This window comes from Martes martes (assembly GCF_963455335.1).
Source record: "Martes martes genome assembly, chromosome: X".
Lineage (NCBI taxonomy): Eukaryota > Metazoa > Chordata > Mammalia > Carnivora > Mustelidae > Martes > Martes martes.
This window is the reverse complement of record NC_137897.1, coordinates 120613080-120631743: the sequence shown is the minus strand read 5'-3', so window position 1 is coordinate 120631743 and position 18664 is coordinate 120613080. Positions and strand designations below refer to the sequence as shown.

At 62.8% G+C, this 18664-nt stretch overlaps 3 protein-coding genes across 5 annotated transcripts; 1 reads left to right on the top strand and 2 right to left on the bottom strand.

Annotated features, from left to right (window-relative positions):
* Nucleotides 1–1173: 1173 nt before the first annotated feature.
* SSR4 (signal sequence receptor subunit 4) lies at nt 1174–5175 on the bottom strand. 2 transcript variants are annotated; one of them, XM_080795849.1, is made up of 6 exons: nt 4887–5175; nt 2900–3018; nt 2119–2193; nt 1870–1959; nt 1532–1597; nt 1174–1343 (listed from the first exon to the last, which is right to left on the bottom strand). In XM_080795849.1, the coding sequence occupies exons 1-6, from the start codon at nt 4951–4953 to the stop codon at nt 1239–1241; spliced, it is 522 nt and encodes a 173-aa protein (XP_080651975.1). In that variant the 5' UTR covers nt 4954–5175; the 3' UTR covers nt 1174–1238. The 2 variants fall into 2 exon arrangements, with proteins under 2 accessions (XP_080651975.1, XP_080651976.1); XM_080795850.1 differs by having other exon boundaries at nt 2900–3015; nt 4887–5038.
* Nucleotides 5124–13131, top strand: IDH3G (isocitrate dehydrogenase (NAD(+)) 3 non-catalytic subunit gamma). The gene is made up of 12 exons (XM_080795848.1): nt 5124–5395; nt 7686–7724; nt 8329–8426; nt 8858–8970; nt 10177–10237; nt 10335–10467; nt 10606–10739; nt 11080–11182; nt 11272–11418; nt 12388–12482; nt 12565–12625; nt 12930–13131. The coding sequence occupies exons 1-12, from the start codon at nt 5315–5317 to the stop codon at nt 13029–13031; spliced, it is 1167 nt and encodes a 388-aa protein (XP_080651974.1). The 5' UTR covers nt 5124–5314; the 3' UTR covers nt 13032–13131.
* SRPK3 (SRSF protein kinase 3) lies at nt 13126–17917 on the bottom strand. Of its 2 annotated transcripts, XM_080795847.1 has the most exons (15): nt 17803–17917; nt 17585–17715; nt 17302–17410; nt 17083–17170; nt 16802–16889; nt 16313–16419; nt 16068–16233; nt 15942–15967; nt 15135–15264; nt 14773–15012; nt 14561–14661; nt 14082–14189; nt 13943–14012; nt 13770–13862; nt 13126–13628 (listed from the first exon to the last, which is right to left on the bottom strand). In XM_080795847.1, exons 1-15 carry the CDS (start codon nt 17874–17876, stop codon nt 13444–13446), a joined length of 1716 nt encoding a protein of 571 aa, XP_080651973.1. In that variant the 5' UTR covers nt 17877–17917; the 3' UTR covers nt 13126–13443. The 2 variants fall into 2 exon arrangements, with proteins under 2 accessions (XP_080651973.1, XP_080651972.1); XM_080795846.1 differs by having other exon boundaries at nt 13169–13628; nt 13770–14012.
* Nucleotides 17918–18664: the final 747 nt, after the last annotated feature.

The following is an 18664-nucleotide window of genomic DNA, read 5'->3' as shown; positions in this document are numbered from 1 at the left end:
CTGGAGCCATCGGCTGCCTCTGCCCTCCGGGGACCCTGGAGTCCAGCACTGGGCACATCTCTTCCTCTGGAGGGGACACCTGGGCCCCAAGCGGGCCCTGTGGGGAAGGATGGGGATCCAAGGACCCAGTCCCTAGTGCAGGAAACTGGCTGGAGATCAGTTGGAGACCGAGGCTAACTGTCGCTGGGCGACCCTCTAGTCGCTGGGGGCCGGAGCTCACTTTGTGGGCACTGGAGGCACTCCAACCTTGCCCTGGGGGAGAAGGGAGTGCTGGAGGCCCACTGCTCTTTGGATGTGGGCCAAGACCAGCCCATCAACTGGTGTCCCTTGCCCCGCAGAAGCCAACACTGGGAGAGGTGGTACCAGGAAGGCCGGCGACCCTTAGCTGCCACTGCCTTGGAGCAGAACCAAGAGCCACTCGGCCAACCAGCTGCCACCGTCCACCCTGCCTGCCCTGCAGACTGTTGGCAGGACGCGGGAACCCATCTCCCTTCACTCCTTGGAAGTAAGGGGGAGCAGCAGGCAGCCCTTGAACTCCCACCATGGGTCTTTCTCTGAAACGCAGAAAGCCCACGCTTTCAGACCAGTCCCAGCCTGGTCTGATCCTCAGGGGACTGGGCCCCAAGTCTCTGGCTGGAGCCCCGCCCTTGGCAGTCAGGAGCCAGCTCTTCCCCAGGGCCTCCCCGGGCTCACCAGTCTTTACATCCCCACCCACGTCCAGAGGAGTGAGGGACGAGGCACAGGGAGAGGCTGGTGTTCCCCAGTCTGGAGGAGGTTCCCAGGCAGGGCCAGATCACTAGCCACCCTGCACATGCCCGGCCCCTCTTGGTGCTCAGGGCAAGGCGACAGAGAAGGTGTGAGGCCGAAACTGGAAGACGATGGCAGCTGGCTCCTCAGAGGTGGCGGGGGGGGTGTCATCTTGCCTTGTCTGTGCCCGGGGCAGTCACCCGGAGAAGATCATACAGCTGGGAGGAACAGAAGGCAGACACTGGGGGGGAGAGGGGGGTGCGGGCAGCAGGCAGGGAAGGCTGAACTGGGGGCCAAGGAAGGAGAACCTTCGATGGCAGAGCGTGGAGCAAACACTAACCCTACACTGTCCGCGTGGGTATGGGCGCTGGCTGCCCGGCTCTGCCCGTGCGCAGAAGGCATGACAGTGTGAGTCAGGAGCCCCCATCCTGAATGCCGGTCAGAGCCAGCAGCTGTTTATTGAAAGTAGCCACAGCCCCGGGGTGCCGCCTTCAGGCCTGGATGTGACTCTTGGCACTGAAGGCCAGGTAGTAGATCACCAGGCCGATGGCAGCAGCCAACACCTCGGTAGAGACCCAGGGCCCGTTCCAGGTGCCCTGCAAGAAAGGAGACCAAAGTCAGGTTAGGGGAGAGCCGGCGGGGAGCCAGCCAGCCCTAGTCACTCTCCCTCCGGGGCGCGAAGGTACTGGCCAACTATGGCTTAATCCCAACCCTCAAAAAGAGTGAGGCCTGCCGTGCACTCCCTGTGTCCCCTGAGCCGGGGCGGTGCCTTCAGCGCACTCACCCGGTGGTCCACGCTGACTGTGAACAGGGGCGGGATGATGGAAATATCCTCATTATTTCTCTGAGCCTGCAAAGGGGAGGCTGGGGTGACGGGTGCTGCCAGGTAGGGCGGGGAGGGGGTTGGGTAGGCAGGAACATTGGCCTGGGTCGTGGAAGAGGAGAACCAGGCGAGAGAGGAACACGGGAGGTGCCCCCCCCCGGCCGTTTTGCTCCCCGAACTCAAGGCCCCTACTGGCCTGGAGCCGCGGTGAGGGGGGCTGCAGGGTGGAGGCGACTGTGAAGTGGGCCGCGCCCTCCCTCCCGGAGGCCCGGGCAGGGCTGCAGGAGACGGACCCTCACCTTCCTCAGGAGGCTGTAGGACTCCTCATCGAAGAATCTGACCTCGTAGGTGCCTGCGCGGGCGCTCTTGTGGTCTACACTCCAGGACACCTGGGTTGGGGACGTTCGGCCCTGGCTGGAGCTGACAGTGCCACCACCAGCCGGCCACGCCACAGCACCTCAGTGCTCCTCCACTGGGCCACCCCCAGGGCTTCGGAGTCCTAGTGAGCAGGTGACCTCCACTCAAAAGGCAACCGCAGCGTCCCTTACCTGGTAGCGCCCCACGTCCTGGCCCCGGGTGACAGGAAACTGCTTTCCACTGACATCAGCGTAAAGAGCCATGTTCTGGGAGAGGGGACAAAGACAGTCACCTTCCCTGCTCTCTGGTGGTCAGCAGAAGCCTCACTGTGCTGCCCACAGGGACTGTGGTGTGTCTGCAGGGGGCACGACGGGAGAACCAGGGCCATGCCATGAAGCCAACACCCATCAATGCGGTCACTGCCTCTCTGTGTGTCTCCCTGTGTCGGGGGAGGCACATCCCCCCTGTGGCCTAGCCTCCCTAACCCACAGCAAGCCTGTTAACTGTGGACGGAGGCAGGCTGGGTCAAGTGTAGTCATTATGCCTCTGAGCTCAGAAGCGGGCACTGGGATCCAATGAGCCGCCCAAGGAGTGTTGCGCTCAGACCAGAAAGGCCACACCGTGGCAGACAACCAGAGAAGGGACACAGGAGCCCAGGAGCTACAGCCCTGCTGTCTCTCACTTCGGTATGCGCTCTTACCAGGCACAGCAAGACGTCTGCTCGTGGTTTCGCACCTAGGCAGAGCAGACTAAGAAAATGTTTGTGTAACACCTGCTTTAAACAGTCTGGCCTGGCTGTACCCTGACCTCTCTCTCCTACACCCCTAAGTCCGAATCCTCACTCTCCTTCCACCTGCGTGGGTACATGGGTCTGACCCCATCGACTGCCAGTGAGGAACGGCTGCCCTAGGCCCCAGGCTCGCTGCCTACTTCCTGCCGCAGCACTTCCTGGCTGAACCCCCGCTGCCTCACCTGGACCCTGTTCTTGCACGTCAGGGAGATCTCCACGATGAAAACAGTCTCAGTGGAAATGACAGCATCCGAAGTGGTGTAGTAGGAAGGGGTGATCTGGGGCTCCACGCAGGCCTCTGCTGTGGGGAGGAGGTAGATAGGTCTACGTAAAGCCTAACTTGTGTGTGCTGGGCTAGGGGGCGGAAGAGGCCACCGAGACCCACTTCCCAGACCTTGTCAGTTGACACACAGGGCCCTTTGCAACCTGTCAGGTGGGGCAGGGTGAGATGGCCGTGAAGGAAGTCTGGGGAGGTGGGGTGGATAGAAAGGCTTTGTATAGGTGGAACCTAAATGTGAGGGCAAAAGAAGAGCAGGGGAGAGGGAGGGAGAGACAGACACAAAAAGAGCGTGTGTGTGCGCACGCGCATGCGCGCTCGTGCGCGTTTATTGGGCGGAGGGACAGCAGCAGCGGGATGAGTTCAGTGCACAACTGCTACCTGTGCCCGGACCTGCGACAGGGAAGCCATGCAATGATGTGGGGCTGCAGGCTGCCCTGGACAGTTGACAGAAGGGACCCTCTGCAGACACCAAGCATAGTGCTGCTTGCAACGCATGAGGCCTTGAGATGAAGGGGTCTCTGCCTCCAGCCACAGCTGACAGAAGGCCAAGACTGGACCCAGTGTTGCCCAAGGGAAGGAAATCGGCACATCTTGTCCCCTTTAACAGGGCTGCCTGGACAGAAAGGATGCTGCCTCAGCCACCTCCACACTGCGGAAGACCTAACTCCTACAGGTTATAGGAAGCGCGCTGCCTAAATCACAGGGTGCCAAGCAGATGCTACCAGTGGGAAAGTTCTCTGGCAAGTGCTCTCCGAATGTGTCCTGGCACAGTCATGTGTTAGACTGAGACAGAGAAGCTTTGGGTCTGGGCAGCAGGAAGCAGCAGCCTGGGAACATCAGTGGGGGCTGGTCCTCAGAAGCCACATCTGTGCCCCACTAAGCTTGGCCATTGTCCTATGGACCCTGTGGAGCACCAAAGGATTTTACTGCCAGGTTTGTCCTTTCCAGACCTCACTGGCTACACTGTGGCTAATTCCCAAAGGGCAGGTGAAAAGGGTGCAGGCAAGAAACCCAGTTAGGCTGATGCAACACTCCAGGCACCAGGGGCTCTGATCTGAGCAAGACAGGTAAAGTGAATGTATAGAAGGGATCCCGGACCCACTCCAGACCCCCAAGCCTAGCGCTGGTTCTGGCAAGGACCTCCTCCTAAACACACTTCTGGACTCCAGTTTGAGCTCAACCCTGCCACCAGGTGTTAAGAATCTCGCAAGAATGTTCACGATCTGACTGTGGTTCAGCTCTCCTGAAAAGCCCCTTAAGAATACCCCAGGGCCTCAGGGAAAAGGTGAACAGTCCGGCCTGGCACCCAAGCCCTCCCCTTCTCCCAACCCCTTTCACACCCCCCCCTCCCCGCTTTCTTCTGCTCCTGTCTAACTTGCCAGAGCTCATGGTCCTTCTGCCTGGCACAAGCCTGCTTCCCCTGTTCATTTACAGCTCCCTGCCTGGGGAGGCCCGGTCCCACCTCAGCGGGTCAGGTGCCTGCTCTCCCACCAGCCTAGTTTCTCACTCCTATCGCCCCGAGCTGCACAGTTTTGCTCTTGTCCGACCCCCCTCCCCGCCCTCCGGGACTGGGAGCTTCGGAGGGGGAGCAGAGACGGGTGTCACTCTCCCTGCTGGAGCTGGGAAGCGGGCGCACAGGACAGACTCTGGGGCTCTTCCTCGCGGGAGTGGAGAGAAAAGCTTCGGCTGTTTCTTCCAGCAGCCTGGCTGCTGGGTAAACGTGTGTGGTGCAGCAGAGCGTGGTGGCCTCGGCCGCCGCGCCCCGAGGCCACCTGCCTCTCGGAGGAAGAAGGCCCAGAACCCTGCTTCGCCCGCACCCCTCCTCCCCCCACGCACCACCAGTCGTGGGAGAGAGGCTCGCCAGAAAGGAGCTCCGGCCAGGCCGCTACCTGAGCAGCAGGAGAGGCTGGACAGCAGGAGTAGCGCCAGGGCGCCGAAAGATGCCAGCGCCGCCATCGCCTCTTCTCTGCCGAGGGAAAAAGAGAGCGACTCTCCTGAACACGAGGGGCAGAGGAGGAAGCGCGACGCGTAAGCAGCAGTGGCAGCCAATCAGGCGCCGGCGGGCCGGGCGGGCCTGTGACGTCGCTGGCGGCACTGACGTGTCCCCTCCCCAGACCAGTGGCCCAGGTGGCCGCCCCATCAAGATGGCGGCGGCGGCGGCGGCGCTCTCCGCGCCGGAAAAGGGCGCGGGAACCGGCGCGGCCGTGCGCGTGCGCACTGCCGGGTCCGTGCCCGCTTCCGGCACTTCGCACCCTGCCTAACTCTCGCGAGAGCGGTGTCTGCGTTTCTGGACGTGCGGCTGCTCTCACTTTCCGTCATGGCGCTGAAGGTGGCAGCGGTCGTCGGTGGCGCTGCAAAGGCGGTACTCAGACCGGCCCTTCTCTGCCGTCCTTGGGAGGTGAGAAGGGGCAGTGGACAGCGGGACAGCCGCAGCGCTCGCTGGGCCGGTCCGGAGACAGCGGGCTTGCGGAGCGTCTTGGAGCTCGATTGGCTGTGGGCCCCGCGAGGGGCGGGGAGTGGGCTACGCGCCGGAGTTGATTGGCTCCCTCCGCTGTCAGTGAAGGGCTTGGCTAAAGTTGACCCTCGTCCGACTTCCCCAGGGGTCTGCATCTTGACCGGGCCGGGGGCGGGGAGCTCTGGACAGGCGGGGTGAGTGGGCGGCAGCGGGCCGAGTGTCACCTCCCTAGTGTCATTGTGGGAGCCCTCCTGAGGCGGTCACGTGTCCCGGCCCGCCTCGTTCTTGCCGTCTTAGGACTCTGGTTCCCAGCCCCCATTCGTCCTCGGGTTTTTCTATGGCGGACCGCATTGTCACTTATCCCAGTGGAGTTGGAGAGCCAGTTCGCCAGTACCCCCGATACCACACCCCAGCCCCAGAGGTTTTTATAGCTCCAGATGCCTTTTCCTTGCAGCCTTCTGGAATGGGACAGTGCTTGATTTCCTGAGACTGGTGAGGTGGGAGGCCGTGGGGGCCTTGCTTTCTCAGGTCTCCATTCAGGATCTTGGTTATTCAGGTCTCATTCCTCTTTGTTTACACACTTAAGTGAGGATAATTTAGTCCCTGGGTGGATGGGAAGCCATCTGGAAGCATTAGAGAGCTGGGACTTGCTCTAGGAGTCAAGAGGTATGACCTCCAGGCCTGGCTTCCCCCACTGACCCACAGTATGGCCACCCGCCTGTTCTGAGCTCCAGTTTCCCCTCTGTCTCAAAGGATCTAGCCAACCCTGACCTTCCAGAAACCTGTGACTTTGCTGACACTACTTGTAGATGCATCTGATATGCTTCTGCCCTCTAACTCCTCAGGAAGTCTACCCTGTGACAGCTTACGCTTTATGAAATTTTCATTTCTCCGAGCTTGCTGATCAGGGGCTTTCCAGAGGCCAGGCAGCTCTGGCAGCTAGGCTCCCGTGGGGTCTCGGTGAAGACCCTTATCTCCTCCCTAACCTCTTCCGTGTGTGCTCGTGTCCATGTCGGGGTGGGGATGGGCGCAGGGGACATTTGGTAGCTGGGCAGTGCTTTGCCCTGAGACTGGTTGTCCTGGGTATGGGAAGCTTTAGAGACGAACCCCAGATCTTTGGTCCCTGTGGGAAAACATGCAGCCACCACTTGACCTAACATAACACGCTGATGAAAAAAGCCTCACCAAGGTTTGGAGTGCGGGAATCCTTTGGCAGGAACACATACCGCAGTGGACTCCTTTCTTTCTGTGGTACTATCAAAGGATGACTGACAGTCTGCCCTCCTGCTTAAGGAATAAGCAGTAGGCCTGTGCGTGTATCCCACCCTGCTTTATTAAACTGTGCTTTGATGGGTGGCTTCACAGGGCGGCCTAGGTGTGAGGCAGAACCCTCGTAACCATTGTCGTGATGGCCCTGTGGTTTGTTATGGTGACTTCTCTGTTGTGCCGTGTTCACTGTTAAAAACTTTCTTTTTTAAGATTTATTTATTTATTTATTTATTTGACAGAGAGAGATCACAAGGAGGCAGAGAGGCAGGCAAAGAGAGAGAGGGAGGGAAGCAGGCTTCCCGCTGAGCAGAGAGCCCGATGCGGGACTCGATCCCAGGACCCTGAGATCATGACCTGAGCTGAAGGCAGCGGCTTAACCCACTGAGCCACCCAGGCGCCCCCACTGTTAAAAACTTTTACATAATCGCAAGTTAGTTATAAAAGTTACACCTCAGAGCAGGAATAATTGGCTGAAAAAGAATCAGACAACAGGGGTGCCTGGGGGGCTCAGTGGATTAAGCCCCTGCCTTCAGCTCAGGTCACGATCTCGGGGTCCTGGGATCAAGCCCCACATCGGGCTCTCTGCTCAGCAGGGGAGCCTGCTTCCTCCTCTCTCTCTGCCTGCCTCTCTGCCGACTTGTGATCTCTGTCTGTCAAATAAATAAATAAAAGAAAAAAAAGAATCAAACAACAAAGAAGGGGGAGGGAGACGACCGTTTCTTCAGCCGCTGACTGTGGCGCTTACGGCTGCCCCCCATGGTGCTCTGACTGGCTGGTCCTCGGGGAGTGGAGGCGCACACTGTGTGCTCCTCCCCATGTGGTGGTGTACGGTGGCCATGAGGGGATGACACGTGGGACCGGTCTGGGTATGGTGGGGATGGTCCCTCTCCCCTGCCAGGACTTCAGCTGGCCTTTGCCGGATTGGCTGGACAGCAACCGTTGGCATCTGGGTTCTCTTTGCCAGGTTCTCGGTGCCCATGAGGCCTCCCGGAGGAGCATCTCAGTAAGTCCCTGCCCGAGCGTCGTGTGCGCATGTCTGCGAGTGCTTGCACGTGTGTCAGCTCTGTCGGCGCGTGTATGCCCCTGTCTGCACGTGTAGCCTGTAGGAGCGTGTGTATGTGTGTGTGAGCATGCGTGTGTGTAGAGGCGCGTATGTTTGTGCATACGTGGATGCGTGTGTGCTGTGCCTTTGTTCCCTGGCCCCCCGAGTCCTGCCCTCTGAGGCACGGTCTCCAGGGATGGCCCTCCCCTGCTCCTTACCCGAGCTGTACTGCACGCCATCCCCAGGGACAAGGCCCCATCCCCTGGGCACAACCTTGTTCCTCCAACCTTGGCTGATGGGTGTCTTCTTCCTTCCTGTTCCCCCTCTAGCAACAAACAATCGTGAGTATTCTTCTCATCTGCCTATTGGGTTTTGGGGCTTTTAGTTGCTTTGGGATTGACCCAAGTGCAGGCAAGGGTGGGGACGGCTGCTGTGCTCCTGAACCAGGAGCCCCCAGGAGCAGCCCTGTCGGGGGTGGGGTGGGGTGATGCGGTAAGCTACCCCGAGCTGGCCTCTCACGATTGGCCAGCCTGCCGAGCCCACTTGCACTCTCCCCTCCTTCCAGCCTCCGTCGGCTAAGTATGGTGGGCGGCACACAGTCACCATGATCCCGGGGGATGGCATCGGGCCAGAGCTCATGTTGCATGTCAAGTCTGTGTTCAGGTACACAGCCCCTCGGCCCACCTCCTGTACCCCTAGGGGAGGTTGTACCCCAGGCCCACCCTGGGGGGGCGGCTTGAGAACTGTGCCAAGAGGGGCAGTAAGCCCAGAAGCCCGCTGGCTGGGGCTTCGCCTGAGCACCCAGCGCGCCAGCGGCAGGAGGGTTGTAAGCCCAGGCTTTGCATCCCTGTGCCTGGGATCCTGCCAGACTGGCCTGGGCATGGGGAAGGTGCCGCCAGTCCTGCTAACTGTTCTAGAGTTCAGGTACCGCCCCATTAGTTGGCGCAGGTGGTCCCAGTCTCCTGTCAGCCAGACCCAAGTCAGGGTGGGCAGCAGCAGTGGGGGGGCCTCTGTACCCAGTGGTCCAGGCGGGCTTCCTAGAGGAGGCATGGGGGATGCCTGGGGCCAGCCACCTTGACCCAGTTCTGCCGCAGGCATGCGTGTGTGCCAGTGGACTTTGAAGAGGTACACGTGAGCTCCACTGCTGATGAGGAGGACGTCCGCAACGCCATCATGGCCATCCGGCGGAACCGCGTGGCCCTGAAGGGTGCGTTCGGGGGCCCGGAATGGGACACTGTACACGATTCCTTTCCCTTCCAACGGGCACTTGTCCCTGGGGCCGCCCAACTCTGACTTCAGGCCTTTTCTGGGTGGGGAGGACCCTTGTGCTTAGAGAGTGAACAGAAGCTTCTGGGGTCCTGTGCGTGCTGCGACTCTGAGATCTTGGTGGTAGTAGGATGTGTGGGAGCCTGTTCAGTAAATGGCTTCCTCCCACCGCCTTCTCTCCTGGGGCAGCCCTCTCTGCTGGGGTCAGCTTTGACCCTCAGAACCTTTTTCACGAGCCAGACGTGACAGAGATGTCACGGTTTTAGCCCTCTGCCTGCTGCCTTGGCTCCAGCCAGCACCGCTGTGGGTGTCACCGAAGGAATTCTAGCCCTTCCCGAGTTTGCCTTGGTTTTGTACACGTTCTTAAACTCTTTGTATTACCCACTCTCTGTGAGCAGAGCTGACCCTGGCTAGAGCCCCAGGCCCTGGCAGGCACGAGGAGGAGCAGCCGTGGCAGCTGCAAGATGCTTGAGGCGCTGGGCGAAGGCGGTGTGGGCAGGGTGTGGCTCGGAGGGGCGACGGTCGCGGTGACTGCTGGCCCCCGCTGTTCCTGTTCTTTTGGCCCTGGGTCCAGCCCAGGCCAAGCTATAGTCTTTTCCAGGCAGCCCACACCTGCCTCCGAGCCAGGGCTCATGTGGCACCTCGACGCGAGGCCTAACGGTGACGCTGGCCAAGGTCACATTGCTGGCGCCAGCCTGGCCGGCCTGCCCGTTAGCAAGCAGGAGTCGTCACTTTCTGTCCAGCCAGACCCTGATCTTATTGTTTCCTGCCCGGGGGCTGGCAAGCTCTCCTGGCTGGCTGCCAGCCCTTGTTCATTCATTTGTTCGTTCATTCAGTCAGTCCATCGGTCAGTGTCTGTCAAGTGCCCGCTACGTCCCAGGTGCTGTTCCAGGTCCTCGGAAGCCATCAGGGAACCAAACGCACGTGCGCGCACACACACACCCCCCCCCCCCCGCCCCACGGGGCTTACGGTAGAAGCTACGCTCAGCCACTCCGTGAGGCCTTTCGGCTGCCGGAAGCCGTCTTCTCCCCGGGTCGGAGCCGGCTCAAACGCCTTCTTGAGCGTTTCCTTGCCTAAGAAGGGGAACACGGTGGCATGGCTGAGCCTGGGGCCCCCTCTCCAGCCTGTCTTCTTTCTGTCTTGCAGGCAACATCGAAACCAATCACAACCTGCCTCCGTCTCACAAATCCCGAAACAACATCCTTCGGTGAGCAGCCAGGGCACGGCGTCGGGGCTCCGTGCAGGCGGGGCGCGCTGGCAGCAGTGGCGGCATTGGCCGGCTCCTCTTCTCTCTGTGTCCCCAGCACCAGCCTGGACCTCTATGCCAATGTCATCCACTGTAAGAGCCTGCCAGGAGTGGTGACCCGTCACAGGGACATAGATATCCTTATTGTCCGGGAAAACACAGAGGGCGAGTACAGCAGCCTAGAACATGAGGTGGGTGAGATCCAGACTGTCCCCTTATCCCCTTGGGTCATGGGGCCATGACGAGCCTGGCCGGGGTCTACAGTAAAGAAGGCCAGACCCAAAGGAAAACCTGTGCCCGAGGGTCTCTTCTCCCTGTCCCTGTCCCAGAGTGTGGCTGGAGTGGTGGAGAGCCTGAAGATCATCACCAAGGCTAAGTCCCTGCGCATCGCTGAATACGCCTTCAAACTGGCCCAGGAAAGCGGGCGCAAGAAAGTGACAGCCGTGCACAAGGCCAACATCATGTATGCCCCAGCCCTGCTGTGCTCCTGGCCGTGCCGCAAGCAGTCATGAAACAGCCGAACGGAACACCCTCCTTGGGCCTGCTCTCAGGGACTTGGGGCCCACAACCCCGGCTGCCCACCAAGGGGCCATGCTCAGGGCTGTGCCCCCTTGCCTGTTTCCCAGATGCGGGTTTACCACAGTGCACACTCTGGGGGCGGGGGAGAGGGGGATTGTGCCTGTCTTATAGACGGGGGCCGGTTAGAGGCTACAACCCGGCTTCCGTAGCCATCTGCATGCCCCATTCCTCCAGCTAACTATGAAGATGGCCAAACTGGTGTCTTATGCATCCCCCCCCCCTAGGAAACTGGGCGATGGGCTCTTCCTCCAGTGCTGCAAGGAGGTGGCAGCCCGCTATCCGCAGATCACCTTCGAAAATATGATCGTGGACAACACCACCATGCAGGTAGCCAGCCTGCTGGGCTCCCCGGCCGCCTGCCTCGGGCGCTGTGGGCTTCTGGTGCTCAGGCTCCTACTTGTGTCCTTGTCCCGTAGCTGGTGTCCCGACCCCAGCAATTCGATGTCATGGTGATGCCCAATCTCTATGGGAACATTGTCAACAACGTCTGCGCAGGACTGGTTGGGGGCCCTGGCCTTGTGGCCGGGGCCAACTATGGCCACGTGTATGCTGTGTTTGAGACGGTGAGTGGCCCTGGTGGGCCAGGGCTCCCAGCCCCTCCGTGCTGTGTAGCGCGCGTGTCATGAGGTTCCCCGAAGGTGGGAGAGTTCCGTGGTTTAGGTCAGTCAGAGTTGTGCAGCCGTCACCGCTATCTCACTCCCGAGTGTTGTCATCCCCCCCAAAAGAAAACCCTCTACTTGTTCGTTGTCCCTCCCTGGCCACCACTCACCTGCTTTCTGTCGCTGTGGATTGGCGTCTTATGGCCATCTTTTATAAATGGAGGTTGTTGGGTGTTTTGGATAGATCTTATAGACTGATTGATTGATTTTAGAGAGCGAGTGCTCCACGCTCAGCACGGACTCTGCTTCTCCCTCCTTCTGTCCCCCCTTTAGCACGATGAGGGACTCCATCCCAGGACCCTGAGATCATGAGCGGGGCTGGAGGCGGAGGCTTCACCTACTGAGCCCCCCAGGCGCCCCTCCCCATGTGGGCTTTTATGATGAGCTGCTTTAGCTTGGCGGAGTTGGGTTTTGTTTTTGTCTCTGTTTCTTCTTTCTTTGTTTTTTGACCCCAGCGTGGTATTTTTAAGGCTCACCCACAGTGTAGCACAGCTCAGAGCTTCGTTCCTTTTATGTCTGAATAGTATTTCGTCGTATGGAGAGACCACATTTTGTTACCTATCGGTTAGTTTCTGTTTTTAGGTCTTTTCTTTAAAAAGTGAGGCAAAATTTACATAACCATGAAACCACTTAAAATGAGCGATTTAGGGGTATTAGGCGCACACACAGTGCTGTGGGACCAGCGCTTCTGTCTAGTTCCAGAGCATTTCTGGCGCCCGAGAGGGGACCCTGGCCACATTAGCAAGCACTCCCGGCCCCAGCCCCAGCCGCTGGCCCCCACTGCTCTGCTCTCTGTCTCTCTGGGTTATACCAGTGGCCTCACAGACCCTCCATTCTTGCCTCCCCCCCCCGCCTTTGTCTTGCCCCTTCTAGGCCACGAGGAACACGGGCAAGAGCATTGCCAACAAGAACATCGCCAACCCCACGGCCACGCTGCTGGCGAGTTGCATGATGCTCGACCACCTCAAGTAAGCAGCTTCTGGATGCCCGGCCGCCGGCGCCCGGCCAGGCCCTCGGAAGCAGGGCCTGAGAGCTGCTCTCCTTCTCTAGGCTCCATTCCTATGCCACATCCATCCGTAAGGCCGTGTTGGCGTCCATGGACAACGAAAACGTGAGACTCTTCTTCTCTCCTCCCCTGCCTTCCGCCCGAGCCCTGGCCCAGTGGGGGTTGGGCCGCTGTGCCCCCAGAGGGGCTGGAGGCGGGGGCCTGGCGCTTCCCGCTGCTCCCAAGAGGAGGGTGGGACCAGGGCTGGTCGGGCTTTATGGGCCGGAGCTGGTACCGCTGCTGCCCTCCCGCCGGCAGTTTAGCCCCCGCAAGCTATGGGAGACCATGGGCGGCCCCGGGCCGCCTGCAGGTTAGGGCTCGGGTGTCGGCGGGCCCCTGACATGTGCGCCAGCTTGCGTGTGCCCCGCAGATGCACACCCCAGACATTGGGGGGCAGGGCACCACATCGGAGGCCATCCAGGACATCATCCGCCACATCCGCATCATCAATGGCCGCGCCGTGGACGCCTAGGCCGTCCCCCGGGACCGCCTCCACGCATCCCTCTTCCCCCTCCCAGCCCTTTCGCCGGTTTGGTGGGCAGCCCCGGAATAAACCCGCTTCCGTCCCCGTTCTCGGCCTCGGCTGGTGTGCTCCTGTCACTCCAGGATGCCGACGTTTCTGTTCACACTTTATTAAGAAAAGAAATGCGCACGCTTCCCACTGGGGGCCCTTGGTGAGGGTTGGGGCAGAACGAGTTCTGAACCGTGGGTCTGGCTCCAGCATCTCTCTGCCCTGCCATGGGGCCGGGAGGAAGCTGACGCCCAGTGGAGGGGAGGAGGGCAGCTGGGGGGGGGCAGGAGGTGTCCCGCTTTCCCTGAAGGCACTGGGAGGGGCTTGAGGGTGAGCCCGGCCTGCCTCAAGCCGCACCTGGTGCCCGTGGGGCCTAGGGGTTGAGCCAAGGGTGCTGGAGGCAGTCGGCGGCGCTGGCCCGCTTCTCGGGGATGTACTCCATCATGGGCAGCAGGAAGGCGCTGAACTGTGTGGCCTGCTCCAGGGGCCACTCGTACTTCTCCATGAGCACCTCGTACAGGCCCCAGTGCTTGAGGTTGTGGATGTGCCGCAGCTGTCCTGGGGGCGGGTCCACGGGCCGCAGGTTAGGCTCTGCCAGGAAGGCCTCCGGCCCTGGGATGCAGTCCTCCCTCCGCTCGGGGGCCTGTGCTCCCTGACCTGCCCCCTATAGCCAGGTGGACTGAGCCTGCTCGGCCCTACCTCTCCGGTTGAAGAACTCCCGGGAGTAGCGGCCCGAGAGGGCAAAGGCTGGGGGGATGTCTCCCAGAAGCTCCACAATGTGGGCGATGTGGTCTGTGGACAGAGAGGCAGCTGGGAGGCGGCTGGGCAGCCGGGAGGCCCCGAGGATGAGCCCAGGGTTGGCCTCCGCCTACCCTCGTCACGACTGTAGTCCTCTCCAGAGTGAGGCTCGAATAGGTAGTCGCCGGTGGCAAGCTCGAAGGCCTGAAAGGGGGGAGAAGGTGAGGCTGCCGGCCCCCGGGCCGGCCCGAGGCTGGAGCAGCGGGGGCGTACCATGCACGCTGTGCTCCAGATGTCGGCCGGGGGCCCGTACTCCGCTCCGATCAGCACCTCCACCGCCCGGTACTGGCGAGTCTGGATGTCCTCAGTGAAGTGCTTGTGCTGGAGGCAAGGGCAGCCCTGGGGAGGAGCTGGAGCCACGGCTGGCCTGTCCCCGGCCGGCCCCCGCCATCTCCCACCGCCTCTGGGCCGTGTACCCAGGGAGCTCAGTGAGGTTTGCTCTGAGCCTCAGGGTCCGCAGAGGTCCTGAGAGGGACCGGCCTCTCCCCAGTGGTCCCGCCCCTTGCCACGGGTCCAGTTCTGCCGACTGGATGGGACGGATGCCGGTCTGGGCTCAGTCCTGGGTCTGCGTCACGAGGCAGACCCTGGGGTCGGTCGAGTGGCACTGCAGGCCGCGACGGGCTCCTGGGGAGCTGCCCCCCCCCCGCCCTCACAGCAGGGTGCCCAGCTCTGCTCTCCAGGCCAGCTCATACCACCCAGCAGGCGTTGCCCAGGTCTGCGATCTTGATCTTGATCTTGTCTGCATTTTGGGGCTCTAGAGGGTTCACCAGGAGGTTAGAGGCACCAAACGGTGCTGGAGAAGGAAGAGAAGTGGGGAGAGACTGAGCTGGCCAGGCACCACCACCCTGCCTGCCAGCTGCCTGCCCCCACACACCGAGCCCACCGCAGGCCCTACCCAACTTACTGCTGGGGGACAGGAGGCCCCCGGTCTCCCGCTGGTTGGAGGAGCCTGAGAGGGTGGAGCACGAGGCAGGCGAGAAGAGCGAGCCCGAGAAGCCCGAGGTCTGGGAGCCTGGGCTGAGGCTGCGCTCTCCCCCCGCGGCAGGGGAGGAGGAGGCAGGGGAAGGGCTGGCCCTGGCCCCTCCGGGGTGGCAGCCGGAAGAGGAGGTGGAGCCGCTGCCCCCCTCTAGCCTCGAGCCTGCATCTGCAGAGAGGGCCAGAGGCACCGCGTGAGCTGACGGCCGGCCGCGGCCTGCCTGCCCCGGGTGGGGGCACCGCGCTGGCCCGACGCGCGATTCCCGCCCCCACCCCTCCCCGCCGGCTCACCCTCCGACTGGCCTGCCGTCTCCAGGGCCTCCAGCCTCTGCAGGTCCCGCAGCCGCTCCTCCAGCAACCGCTTCTGCTGCCTCCGTTTGCGCCGCATCTTCTTCCTCTTGTTTTTCGACAGCTTACCGGTCTGCCAGCAGAGCCAGGGTCACCCCGCCCCCCCCGCGGGTCCCCTGAGCCCAAGCCTCTGCCTGTGGCCTGCCTGCCTCACGGGGGCCCAGGCTTCTGGGCCCCAGAGCTACTTTGTTTATTTTTAATATTTATTTATTTGACAGAGACAGAGCAGGAACACGAGCAGGGAGAGGGAGAGGGAGAAGCACGCTTCGCGGTGCGGGGCTCCATCCCAGGCCCCCGGGGTCATGACCCGAGCGGAAGGCGGACGCCCAACGACTGAGCCCCCCAGGTCCCGCCCCCCAGGACTACTTGGGGTGACCACACGTGGTGCCACCCAACTCCAGCCCACCCCTTGGCACTAGCCCTTCATCTGCCTCCTGTCTCCCTGCCCCCACTCTGCTCCCCAGAGCTCAAGTTTGGGGAGGAGCCGAGGGACCTCCCTCTGGCTGGGCGCTGGCCTCTCCTGGGGGCAGCCTGGGCCCTTCCTGGTTGAGACACTGTGTCTTTGTACCGAGGCAGTGACAAGCCCAGCAGCCCCCAGCGGCAGTTCAGGGCCTGTGACCCACCCCGCGCATCACCTGCATCCCTGAGGGGGCAGGGAGGTAGGGAGGCGGCAGGACCAGAGAGGCCGAGGAGGGAGCTCTGAGGAGATGGGGAGATGAGGCCCAGGGAAAGAGGGGCACCCCAACTTACCAAGACCTCCTGGGGGGCAGTGCTGACTGGGGGGGCAGGTGGGGTGTTGGGGGAGAGAAAGGAACAGAGACTCAGGCAGGGGCGGAGGCCCACAGCTCCCCCCTCACCCACGCAGGCTGCTGCTACCTGTGGAGCGGGATGGGGGTGGGGCCCCCGCCTGCTGCCACTCCGTGGCCTCCGTGGCCAGGCGCCTGATGTAGGCGTCGCCCACGCACAGCAGGATGTTCTCGGGCTTGATGTCCGTGTGGATGATCTTGCACTTGGTGTGCAGGTAGTCCAGGCCGTGCAGCACCTGGGGAGAGCCCCTCCCGCACCTCAGCGGCCGGGCGGGTGGCGTCCCACCCTGCCCCTGCGGCGCCCGCGGCACTCACCTGCCTCACGATGCTCTTCACGCACGGCACGGGCAGGCCCTGGTAGTTGGACTTGACGATCCACTTGAGGAGCTGGTGGCCCAGGACCTCCAGCACCATGCACACATCTGGGGCCAGGAGTGAAGGGTGGCCGGCGGGTCCACTGCTGCGGTGCGGGCCCCACCCACCCGAGGCTCTGGTGTCAGCACAGTGTCCCTGTCCCTCTCAGGTGTGCCTGTTGGGATGGTGCCTCCTGTGCTCGTCTCTGAGAGAGGACACCGCCGCCGCGGCGGCGGCCCCCCGGGTAACCAGTGTCATCCTGGTCATCCAGCCCCCGCTCCCCCCATCTACATAAACACAAGCCCCCAAAGCGGCGGGCTTTTGTAGACTAGTGTCCCTGGGAGGCGCGGGCCCCCCTCGTGCAGGTCGGGGGACGGAGTCCCTAGCGGCAGGGACGGCAGGAGCCGGTGCTCTTGCTGCCGCACGACCTGTCCATCGTACGAAGGATACGGACTCCGTTCACCCCTGAGATCCGGAAGTCATCGATGAGCTGGACAATGGTCTCTCTCTTGGGGTCACTGGGGTCACTGTCTCGGACCTGGAGCAAAGGGTCCCTGAATGGCTCCAAGCTGCCGGTCAGCGGCTGCTCCCTTCGGCACCCCCGGGCGCTCCCGCCCGCCTCTCCCCCTCCCTGGCCTGCTGCAGGTCCTCCCCGGGCAGCGCCAGCTGGAGCCGGCCCCGCCGGAGCCCCGCCCTGCCCGGGAGCCGGGAGCCGGAGGGCGGCGCCTCACACATTTCAGGAGCTTGATCTCATCCACCGCCGTCTCCGTGTAGTGCCCCGCGCTCTTCACCACTTTCAGGGCCACGAAGCGCTTGCGCCTGCGACACCAAGCCCCGTGTCGGCTGTCGCCCCGGCGGGATCCGTGGGGCATCGTGGTGGCCCCAACCAAGCCCAGGGGCAGGCTCCCAGCGGGCCCTGGGCCCTGAGGGGGGGCGGAGGGGCCACTTACTGGATGTCCCAGCAGAGCCAGACTGTGGAGAAGTGGCCCCAGCCCAGCTTGCGCACCACGTGGTACCGCCCATTGAACAGGTCCCCGATCTTCACGGGGTAGTAGCCGCCTGGGGAAGGGAGTCCGGACGGCAGGGTGGGCGGTGGCGCCTGCCTGGTTGAGGGGGGTGGCCTGGAAGAGCCCAGCCCCGCCGGCTCCCTGGCCCACGTGGGCCGGCCTCAGCACCCTCCTCCTCCCGGGCTGCCCAGTGTCCGGCGGCCTGCTGCCCGAGGCCAGGCCTCACCCTTGCAGTAGTCCTTGGGGTCCTCCTGCTCCTCGTCATCGGAGCCCAGCAGCCCCTGCAACATCCGCGGCGCCGGCGCGGCGGGGGCGAGTTCGGAGCCTGAGGACTCAGGCCCGCAGGAGGCCTGCGAGCTGCGGATGGGGTGAGCGGGCGGCGAGCAGCCAAGGCGCCGAGCCCCCCTACCACCCTCCGCCCCGGGCGCCCGGGCCGAGCCCTACCTGCTGCTGCTGCCGCTGTCCCCGCCGCCGCCGCCGCCGCCGCCGCTGCCGCCGCCACCCGCGCTGGCGCTCATCCCGGCCGCGCGGCCCGCAGCTCCCGCGCCCCAGGCGGCTGCTCCTGTGGGGCCCGGCTGCGGCCCGCGCATTTATAGCCTCGGCCGCTGATCTCACCCGCCTTTATAAATAGCCTCCCAGCTGCTCGGCTGTGGGCAAGGTATGCGGTGGGGAGGAGGCGGTGCGGCCACCGTGGCCCGGGAGAACCTGGCCCCCAGGACCAGCCGCCTCCCAGCCGCCCCCCAGCCGCTCCCGCCCCGGGGCTGGCTTAGGGGGCCATGGCGGGGACGGGTACAACCCAGCCTCCACGCTCAGCCCTCGCACCAAGGGGGACCCCGTATGGTCCCTAGGGGGACACCCACTCGAGGATGTAGCAACCCAGTCCCTAGGCTAAGCCCCTGTGGCCCAGGGGTGGCAGAGGGGGCCCACTGAGTGGGGACGTGTCAGCAACCTGCTTCCCAGGCCGAGTCCCCACACTCCAGAGCTGGAGTCGGCTGAGGGGGACAGTGGAAAACCTGGTCCTCAGGGGGAGCCCTCCCTGGCCCGCCCTGCATATGCCCTACAGCACCAGTGACACTTTTGGAACAGTATCTGGCTTCTTGCTTGGCCCTTGTGGTACCCTTTCCAGAGGTGACTCTTCCCATTCCCATGGGTACCCCATTCCCTGCCCCCTCTCCGTGGGGTTCCCACGTCTCCCGTGGCTCATTGACCTCTTAGGCAGGAGCCCTCTTCTCCCTCAACATGCTGTCACTGGGGATTCTGGATGAATGAGTCAGGGACATGAGCTGAAGGCAGCTGGTCCCTCCCA

What these genes read in the sequence shown, in the direction of transcription:
- SSR4 (XM_080795849.1), bottom strand. Translation starts at nt 4,953, where the DNA reads ATGGCGGCGCTGGCATCTTTCGGCGCCCTGGCGCTACTCCTGCTGTCC. An exon ending in CAGCCTCTCCTGCTGCTCAG is followed by an intron (nt 3,019 to 4,886) that starts GTAGCGGCCTGG and finishes TCCTCCCCACAG; the next exon opens with CAGAGGCCTGCGTGGAGCCC. An exon ending in CGTGCAAGAACAGGGTCCAG is followed by an intron (nt 2,194 to 2,899) that starts GTGAGGCAGCGG and finishes CCCCTCTCCCAG; the next exon opens with AACATGGCTCTTTACGCTGA.
- IDH3G (XM_080795848.1), top strand. Translation starts at nt 5,315, where the DNA reads ATGGCGCTGAAGGTGGCAGCGGTCGTCGGTGGCGCTGCAAAGGCGGTA. An exon ending in CATGTCAAGTCTGTGTTCAG is followed by an intron (nt 8,427 to 8,857) that starts GTACACAGCCCC and finishes GTTCTGCCGCAG; the next exon opens with GCATGCGTGTGTGCCAGTGG. An exon ending in TGGACAACACCACCATGCAG is followed by an intron (nt 11,183 to 11,271) that starts GTAGCCAGCCTG and finishes CTTGTCCCGTAG; the next exon opens with CTGGTGTCCCGACCCCAGCA.
- SRPK3 (XM_080795846.1), bottom strand. Translation starts at nt 17,876, where the DNA reads ATGAGCGCCAGCGCGGGTGGCGGCGGCAGCGGCGGCGGCGGCGGCGGC. An exon ending in CCCCAAGGACTACTGCAAGG is followed by an intron (nt 17,411 to 17,584) that starts GTGAGGCCTGGC and finishes TCCCTTCCCCAG; the next exon opens with GCGGCTACTACCCCGTGAAG. An exon ending in TGGCTCTGCTGGGACATCCA is followed by an intron (nt 17,171 to 17,301) that starts GTAAGTGGCCCC and finishes TTGGTGTCGCAG; the next exon opens with GCGCAAGCGCTTCGTGGCCC.